Genomic DNA, 9,952 nt, shown 5'->3' with positions numbered 1-9,952 from the left:
GTTGTAAGGTATTATATATAACCACTGAGACTAATTGTAAGGTATTTTATATAACCGCTGAGCCAAGTTGTAAGGTAATATATATAACCACTGAGACAAGTTGTAAGGAATTATATGTAACCACTGAGCCAAGTTGTAAGGCAATATATATGACCACTGAGACAAATTGTAAGGTATTATATATAAGCACTGAGATAAATTGTAAGGTATTATATATAACCACTGAGCCAAGTTGTGAGCAGCATGGTGGCTCAGAGGTAGCACTCTGGCCTTTGCAGTGCTAGGTTCCAAGGTCGAATCTCGGCCAGGACACTATCTGCATGGAGTTTGCAAGGTTCTCCTCATGTCTGCGTGGGTTTCCTCCAGGTACTCCAGTTTCCTCCCACAACCCAAAAACATGCAGTTAGGTTAATTGGCTTCCCCCCAAAAATTGACCTTAGACTGTATTAGTGACATGACTATGGCAGGGACATTAGATTGTGAGCCCCTTTGAGGGACAGTTAGTGACACAACTATGGACTTTGTACAGCGCTGCGTAATATGATGGCGCTATATAAATACTGTAATAATAATATATAACCACTGAGCCAAGTTGTAAGGTATTATATATACCAACTGAGCCACAGTGCATTTTTTTTTACTTATTTCCCTGAAAACACAACAAGAAATCTCTCCAAAAAGAGTGAAGACCCCCATTTGCTGTCCCCAGAAAAAGTGTTGCTGTTAAGATTTCTCCTCGCTTCCTGGAGATAGTTTTGCCTTTCCCATCACTTTTTTGTCATGGTCACTCTAATACTTTGCCATTGTTTGATGTGTGTCACAGGTCTTTGTAATGTCAGATTTGTTTATTCCCAACAAGGGTGGGTAAGGTGACCCCAAGAAATGGGAACTCCATACACATGGACATTGTTGTAACTTTGTGTTTTGGATTAGAAGATAAAGGCAAATAAGGATATAGGAAGGAGTTCCCTTTGACATGCCTAGGGAGATTTGTATAGAGAAATCAATCACAGGCACAACCTATGCTGTGTGGGAAGTTATGGTTTATATTCTTCATATTAATAGTTTGCATTTTGATGTTGTTTTTTAGCACAGAGAAATCCGGGAAGTTTGTTCATTGTAACTGCACCTTTGTGTTGTCAGAGACTTCATCCCCTATGTTGTCAGTAACAGAGATTATACCTTAAAGAGGGCATTTCTGGATTTTTAGCTAACCCAGACTGCTCTGGGAATAAATCTCAGCCAAGATTCTATCTGCATGGAGTTTGCAGGTTCTCCCTGTATTTGAGTGAGTTTCTTCCGGGTACTCCGGTTTCCTCCCACATTCCAAAAACATGCAGTTAAGTTAATTGGCTTTCCCCCCATAATTGACCTTAGACTGTATTTAAAGACATATGTCTATGGTAGTGACAATAGATTGTGAGTCCCTTTGAAGGACAGCTAGTGACATGACATTGGACTTTGTACAGCGCTCATATTATGTTGGTGCTATGTAAATACTGGACAATATTAATAAAACATATCATGCCTATGCAATATTGATAAGTTTCTTTTTTTATACGCGTACAAATAAGTGTTGCTTGTTTTTGTGTAACCTGTAGAATCTCAGAAGCTTTGTTCCTGGAATAATAGCTTTGTATGGGAATGGTTATTGTACTTCTTCCTCATACATATAATGTTGCTCATTGTTCAGGATACCGGTATATATGTTTTCTTTATGGGTTTACCCAAGCAGATCACAGTAAACTACCAACTCAAACCCCAGTTGTTATTTGAAATATCAAACTGCTTTAATGTTCTTTGGATCCCGGATGATAAATTAGTATATTCCTATTTCTGATCTATTTTCTGAATATGTATTGTTGTATTGTATTGGTATTTACTATGCTTGTATTTGTAGACACAGTAATAAAGCTCAGCCAACAAAAAAAAGTCTGTTTTTTTTTAGAATACACCATATTCAGGATACGATCCAAGCGGCTGGTCTAGTTCGGGTCATCCCCGGCCTCCTTATCCCCCCAACTACACAGTCGGAGGACAGGTATGTTCTGCCCTTGGAAAAAGAACCGGCTTGCTTCTGCTTTATATTGGGAGCTGTGCCCTGCTATTGTTTTCATTTATTTGGCATACTAAGCCCTAATTCTTCACAGAATTTTCTTTAAAGCTAGAAGGGAAGAAGCTGTAGGCGGGTGGTGGCCCAGTGGTGGGTTTTGTGTCCCAACGTTTCAGTAACTACCCATTAACAACCAGGTGGTTACTATTTCATTGTTTTTTATTAATACTAAATAAATCCTAGGGACAAATCCTTCGTTTTAGAATCAACAACATTATTCTGTTTAATCATATCTCCTACATTTTCAAATACCGTAAAACAACACACAAACCTACAACCCTCACTTCAATATTTAATACATCCTATTAAAATTCCCTCATGGATCTGTTCAAAAATATCCAATCCTTTATTTTATTATTGTTAGCCGGATGGGTACTGAAAAGTGCTGGGTGGTTCGCCCAGCTAAAAGGGGTCAGGGAGATTACTGCTAAAGATATATATACGTATAAATGGAGGATTATTTGTGGATGTAACAAGCTGGGGACCCCTTGTTTGGTTTGCTTTTTGGTGGCAAAGAATGTTTTTATTTTTTGGTAAGCATGTTAAGGTATGATTGTTTTACTGTCATTTACAGGCTATGGAGCACTATGCCAATGGTTCCTATGGACCAGCCTATGGTCAGTCTATGAACCCGCAATACCCTGGCCTTCACCCACCAAATCCTTATTATCCGCCTCCTCCCTCACAGCCGCATTATGCCGTCGATCCCTACAAGCAGCAAGGTGGTGCACCGCAAACCCATCCATCATGGGGATATCCTCAACAGCATCCCACTTATCCTCAGTACCCCAACCCTCCGGTGAGTAGTAGCTGCCTTGTGAATGTTATTCATACAAGCTTTCTTGGTAAATGAAATATTTGTGTAAGACATAATGTATGAGTGGGCTTCATAACTCCAGGAAACAAGTAGCTGCTGCCTTTGTATAGTAACCTTGATACGTTAGTCATGAATGCATTCTCGGTAAATAGAATATTTCTATGTGTGACTGAGCTGTATGAATCCTGGAAACGATCTAATGAATACAAAATTCTTTGATCTTTTTCTGGTAATGTAATTGAAAGCTATATCTCCTGGACCCTTAGCAATATAATCATACATATTTGCCCAAACTGAAGGCTAGCAAGCTGCAGTATGTTAGATTATTGGGTTTAGTTACTAATGCAGCCCATTCTACCTATATGTGTGATGCAGATAAGGGAACTGTCTGTGTTTTGTTCTGTATCCAGGAAGGTGGGAATATCAGATATTTCCAAATTATTATTAATAAGTTGTACTTATAAAGCGCCAACATATTAGGTAGCATCACACAGTAAATAGGGGTTTCAAACATTGACATAGGAGGTGGAGAGGTCCCTGCCCAGAAGAGTTTACGACCTAAGAGGAAGTACTGATAGATTTGGATCACATGTAATCCTGACGTAGATCCACGGACAACATTTTGGATGATTATAATGGATGAAGTGCCTGATTTTGTCATTTTTATATTTTAAACTTCAGCTGCTTTTTATAGATGGCGTAGGGAGATGTTATTTCTGTCTGTGACCTGATTTCTTCTCATATTCTGTCTGTGTGACACCTTTACAGAAAATGAGGGATGCAGGGAAATTTTAAGTTCTAGCTAAGTTCTAGGTTTGTACATTGCAAATATTTCTCCATATTGACATGAGGCAAAATAAAATCTCCTCCATAGGGGCACAGATAACAATAAAGCATATCAGCCATTCTATCCAATTACCCGATGAAGGGTTCCTGCGGGACGCAGAAATGCTGCACCGTATTTTCTGTGATAAAGAATGTGGACATTCCCAGAAGATGTATGTGTGCTGGTGACATTTTATCTGTATGTTCTGCACTGATTTACCAGCCAGCTATTGCTACAGCACTTTTCATCCTGAAACCCAAAAAGTATTTAGTGCAATGGGAATATAGAAGGGATTCACTTTAACACTGGCAGCGACATAAGTGATATGTCAGAATAACATTGCTTGCAGCTGGTCATCTCTCTGTATCCCTTTGGAAGCGGTTTGTAAAACAATCGTGGATTTGCATTTAGGGGGTGCATGAGACTTTGCCTTTTAGTGAGTGGATATTATTCACCGCTAACAAGCCGCTGATGACATCCACAAAGCTTGCAAAGGTGGCAACTGTAGCCTAGCTCCGAAGGTGTCCATGCTTTTCAAAGCTGCTCGTCTCCTGACACCCTTTACCTCCATCAAGCCGCTCTTAATACTCCCACCTGACCCCATTAATTTCGATCCATCTCTCAACCCCCCTGTCAGGACACTCCTCTTCCTCCCCTCCTTAACAAACCCATTAACACAATTGTGAACAGGTAACATGGGGTAGATAGTGACGTAATTTATGCTCACTTTACATGACTCTGCTAAGGATGGATTTGTGTACAAACACCAATCAATGTGTTATTGTAGGCTGGCAGCAAAAAAGGAGCTTTAAAGTAGAACAGTGGGCTAAAAATACACCTAATGATACTGCGTGGTTATAAGGAACATTAATACAGCGTTTGTGTTACACGGGAAAATTCAGAGGACAAAAACTGAAGTGGTAATACTGGTGACAGAATGGTGCTTAATTCTTTATTTTATCCACAAATCCACCTTAGGTCTGATTAGCTCTGCTGCTGGCACAATTAGCAGCCCATTTTTAGCACATTCTAGGACGAGCATCAGTTCACATAAGGGTATTCCTAACTCATAATCCCAGGGTAAATGCATACAAGACAGGTCAAATTTTATCTTGTACTAACTTGCCCTAAACCTGGAAATATTGGAAACACTGAATAATCCTATGGCTCTTTATAATGCACTGATTGATAAATGGACATCATGTTTTTCAGGGAATGCCTCAACAAAGCCCACAAAATGAGAACTGGAACATGTATGGAGCTCACAACCCATACCAATGGCACACAGCACCTCCTCCTCCTCCTCCACACAATCCAAACAGTGGCCAATATATAGCTGGTGGCAGACAACAGTGGACGGGAGGAGATGGACAGCAAGTAGTGTATGATGTAAAGGTAAGCAGCATGTTATTCACAACAGCTTCTGAATACATGTTTACCTGTTGAGGAACTACACATTGTATAATGTCCTGACAGTCTGCCAGCAATCCCTTGTCAATTCCAATAGAAGTGCTTTAAGAAACTTTCTTCTGAATCTCCGTGTAGTCTCTATTTCTATTATTATTATTATTATTATATCTATTTATATATTTCTATTCCATACTGCTATCTCTGTTTATAAGTCAAAATCCCAGTACCAAATACAAATCTTAATTGTATGTATATCTAGCTCTATGCTGCTGCATATATCCGCAACCAAAGAACAAATCTACCACACACATGAACACACAAAGTTTAGTCTGTTTACTGCTCCCGTTTACTCTATGACCTACTAGAGAACAAATCAGTCTCAACAACTCAGTCCCTCTTCTGCTGTCTCTCATTCTATAACCAACCAGAAAGGTAAACCATTACATGCACACACCTCAGTCTATCTTTTTCTCAGTCTAGGATCAACCAGAGAACACATCTATTTCATGCACAGCTCAGTCCATCTGCTGTTGCTTTTCACTCTATGATCAATCAGAGGACAAATCTGCACACACAGCTCTGTCCCCTTTTCTGCTTTATCTTTTTCTATAGCAGAAAACAAATTTATCACATACACAGCTCAGTCTTTTTGTCTTTCACTCTATGACCTAACAAAGAACACATCTATTGCATGCACAGCTTAGTCCCTCTGCTGTTGCCTTTCACTCTATGATCAACCAGAGAACATATCTGCACACGCTGAACTCATTCAGCCTCCTGCTTTATCTTACACTATGGCCAACAGGGAACAAACCCATCACATACCCAGCTCAGATCCTCTTCTGCTTCATCTCAGTCTATGACCAGCCAGAGATCAAATCTAGCACACACAGCTCAGTCTTCTTGCCTTCCCCTTGACAGTATAAAAATCCATCTCATTTTCTCAAGGTTCTCCATTTTTGGTGCATCTTGTGTGATTGTCCCTAGACACTTTTTTACTGGAGTAAATGCATTTTTGCAATAATCAAAGGCTTTTTTAATATTATACTGTCCTTCTCTACTATCTTACATCAGACCTGCAAACTAAGAAATGGATACAATTTGAAGCAAACAAAGATTGCAATGGGGTATTGGAAGCATTGATAACTTACCTGTCAGCCATATAGGAAGAATTCACCCCAGCAGTGGTTCTGTTAATGGGTTGCACAACCTAATAAAATCCATAGTACCTCTTGGCTTCCTGTGCAGCCTATGCAGCAATGATATGTCAAACAGTGTTGGTAGCTCTGCTAGTTTACGTCTGTGGACTACAGAACACTTTTTCTACTTTTGTTATGGGGATGAAGAGAGGGAGAAAGGTATTTAAAAACAAGTAGCCTAGGTTAACAACTCTACTTGACCATTGTAGGTTGATGTTACATTAGCACATAGAGTGTTAGTGGCAGGATTACCAGGTTACAAATAAAGGAAAGAAATCCTAAAAAAGAAGACTAATGCAGCCAATACATCTAAAGACTGGTAGCTGCAATATATTCTTAAGTATCTCTCTTCTTTGATCTAGATAGAACTTTACACCCCTACACCAGATTGCTAGCATATATCATGAGTTGTGTAGCCACCCTTCTCTAGTGTCTCTAGTGGATAACCCTTGTGCAGAATGTCATATTTTAAATATTTGCTTAGCTGTCCCGAGTATCTGTGTGACTGTCTGCAAAAACAATTCTGATGGGAATGACACAGCCATCTGATGGGAATGACACAGCTATGGTGGCTCCCTCGTGTTACAAAGAGCGCGGTGACTCTCCTTAATGACTCATCAATGTTTGTGTATTATTGACGCAATGGTATGCTGAAATGTTTATTTGGCTATAGATACAGTACGCTTTGTTAGATCTAAAACATCAGGAGTCTACAACATGGGTGGAGACCATGGGAATGGGATATCCCCCCTCATATCTGTCATTCCTGGATTTTAGAATACCTGCACTTTCGATCACTAGAATAGTCAACTTACAAATCAGTCCTTTTTTTGGTTGACCATAAATTATTAATGAACCATCCACTTATGCTGTTACCATCTGTAATTCCATGTTTAATTATTTGACCTAATTTTAGTTGACATTCTGCCTAAATATCAATCAAAATTGATCAATAGAAAAACATATTTTGATTGATTTCATATTTGCTTGTAACAGATCAAAATTATTGCACATTTTATGGCTAGAATAAGGAAATATTGTCACCTTGGGAGACCAGGTGACCAACTTCCCTGTAAGAGTGCAGATTTCTCCCCAGCCCCTTTTAGCTGGGCGCACCACCCGGCACTTTTCAGTAGCCACCCGGCTGTTCTTGGGTGGTTACTGAAAAGTTAGATCACAATACAGGGGCTGCCACAGCTTCTTCCCATCAAGCTTAAAGACATTTCTGGGGGGAATACTGGAGTGCTATCAGACTGTTATTAGATCACAGTCACTTGACCTGGGCAGTGCGACTATTCTCCTATTTTGCTCACCCTGTTGATTTTAGCACCAACTATGGAGGAGCAGCAATGGAGTGTAGGTAAGGTGAGTGCTTGGGGTTTAGGAGATGGTCATTATACAGACAATGGCACCTTACTCTATGGAAAAAGGAACTGTGTAAGCGATAGTGATATCCGCTCAATAATATAAATGTATGTCCCTTTATTTTTTTTAACCAAAGGGGCAGAGTTAGAACCTCTGTTAGTTGCTTTCTGTGTCCCCGGTGGAGAGATTTGTATTCTCTCCCTGTCCTCATAGTAGGGTGGTACAAAGATAAAAAGTGATAAGAGATTGCTTTGATAGAGACAATATCAGGGAGCTATTTAGTGGATTAGGGAAGGTTTAGTACGTTTCTGGTCCCCTTATTGTGATAATTTACCATTACTACTAAATATTTTGGATGCTGTTGTTTCCTGTTGACAGGAGAAATGGGTAAGAAGTACCAACCGATCTTTGTTTTGCATTGTTTGCTAAAGACAATTGTGAGATCAGAATAACACCTAATGAACTATTCATGTAGAAGTCTAGAACCGTAGTCCCCCGGCCTGCAGACTGGTGCCGGTCCATGGCTGGTGAGTTGGGGACCACAAATGACAGGAGGTAGGGTCTCCCTTAGCGTAGCACTCTCCCTACACTGCTCAAAAACTAGTGACAGTGTGACAGCAGGAGTGCAACCAGCGGGGGTGAGGGTGGTTCTCTTTACACAGGAGCTGCTGAGACTGCCAGAGCAATATATATAAGACTTATACTTCTCTGCCATTCCCAGCAGCTCTGCCAACTGACAGCACCCCAGGTCACTTACCGTACATTACTCTGCTATTCTCAGCTAGTGTGCTGACAGGAGGCCGAGCTGCTGAGAATAGCAGAACGCAGTGCAAGCTGTACATATACTCGGCCATGGAAAAATTTTATTCTATGTTACTGGGCCCTGCTGTCGGAAAGAATGGGGACCACTGGTCTAGAAGATTCCTAGCTATTGGCAAAATTGTTTCCTATAAGCATAACTGTCATTGCCAAAAAATGTCACCTGTGCACATAAAGATAGGTGAGTTCTTGTGGTCAAGTATTTTGTGATGTCTTGGTTTCATCTTCCATGTAAGCCATTATGCAGCCCGTTATTGTTGATTATAATTGTGTAACAAGAATAATGCTTTTGTAAACCTTGCTAAGATTTTTTCTTAATTTTTGATTTTAGGATCCATCTCAGCCACCCAACTACAACCATCAAAGATCTTTCCCTGGCTACCCCTCTAATATCTCTCAACCGGGACCAACACCGGAACCCAAGCCTAACCCACCTGCTCCAATACCCCCACCTAACCCTCATTAAAGCGCTTCTCCCCACATGTACAATCGAAAGGATCCTTCAAACCAAGAAACCGTTCCAAGATCCAAAGAAGCTAATGCCTCTCCAGCCAATGCTGCCAGCGCCCATCCCGGCATTGTGAAGATCAACCAAGTCTTGGAAAAGGTGGTGGAGCTGGAGAAGGAGGTGGATGAGTATGTAGGTAGGAAGACTGACATGAGTTACCGATGTTTAGAAGAGCTGCTGACAAAGCAGTTATTAGAACTAGATTCAGTGGAAACTGGCGGTCTGGACAGTGTTCGCCAGGCACGGAAAGAAGCTGTGAGGAACCTACAGTCGATTCTGGAGAGGCTGGAGAGGAAAGCTTTTTGATTCCATGCAGCAGAGGTAATTAATTCTTCACTATAAAAAGGTTTATTTGGATTTTAACAAGGTTTCTGAGCAGACGAAATACAAACTGGCATGACCTTCGGTTCCCCACCATGCCGAAAATACAATCAAGTGGTAAATCAACTATTTGCAAAATAAGACCACCTTTCCCTAAAACTTTGGATGCCTCACTGGAAAAATTGGATTCATTTCTGGCACCAATGGACCAACACTAAGTCACCTTGGAGAATATTTACAATGAAAAATCATGTAGTTGTAGATGTTTTCATAACTAATTATTGTTTTCAGAAAAACATTATGGTTTTTCTCATTTTTTTTATAGGTAGAAAAAAAGCCATTCTGGAGCTTGCAGGTTTTAATTACTTAAAGCCATTTGGAGATAAACTTTGCCACCGACTGCAGCCATTATCGAAATCGCAAGACAGTATGCCATTAAAACCGTTCTACGACTGTGGCTACATAGCATGATGAGTCTTTGTGTTCTCCGCATATTTTTGGAAACTCAATACATCCATAGTTTAGAGTTTTTTAATGTGGGTGTCGCATATAGGGATGAATATATAATGTATCA

The 9,952-nt window shown here is 40.3% G+C and overlaps 1 protein-coding gene across 1 annotated transcript in view; it reads left to right on the top strand.

The window, feature by feature from the left end:
* Nucleotides 1-9,835, top strand: part of BAG4 (BAG cochaperone 4) — a 17,220-nt gene extending 7,385 nt beyond the window's left edge. The window contains 4 exon segments of the mRNA XM_072399766.1: nt 1,949-2,041; nt 2,688-2,912; nt 4,969-5,151; nt 8,881-9,835. Of these exon segments, the coding sequence (XP_072255867.1) occupies nt 1,949-2,041; nt 2,688-2,912; nt 4,969-5,151; nt 8,881-9,363 (984 nt within the window). The 3' untranslated portion in view covers nt 9,364-9,835.
* The last annotated feature ends 117 nt before the right edge of the window (nt 9,836-9,952 follow it).

The sequence above is a fragment of the Pyxicephalus adspersus genome, chromosome 2, assembly GCF_032062135.1.
Source record: "Pyxicephalus adspersus chromosome 2, UCB_Pads_2.0, whole genome shotgun sequence".
Lineage (NCBI taxonomy): Eukaryota > Metazoa > Chordata > Amphibia > Anura > Pyxicephalidae > Pyxicephalus > Pyxicephalus adspersus.
Note: the sequence above shows the minus strand (reverse complement) of the source record. Positions and strands in the feature narration are given on the sequence as shown.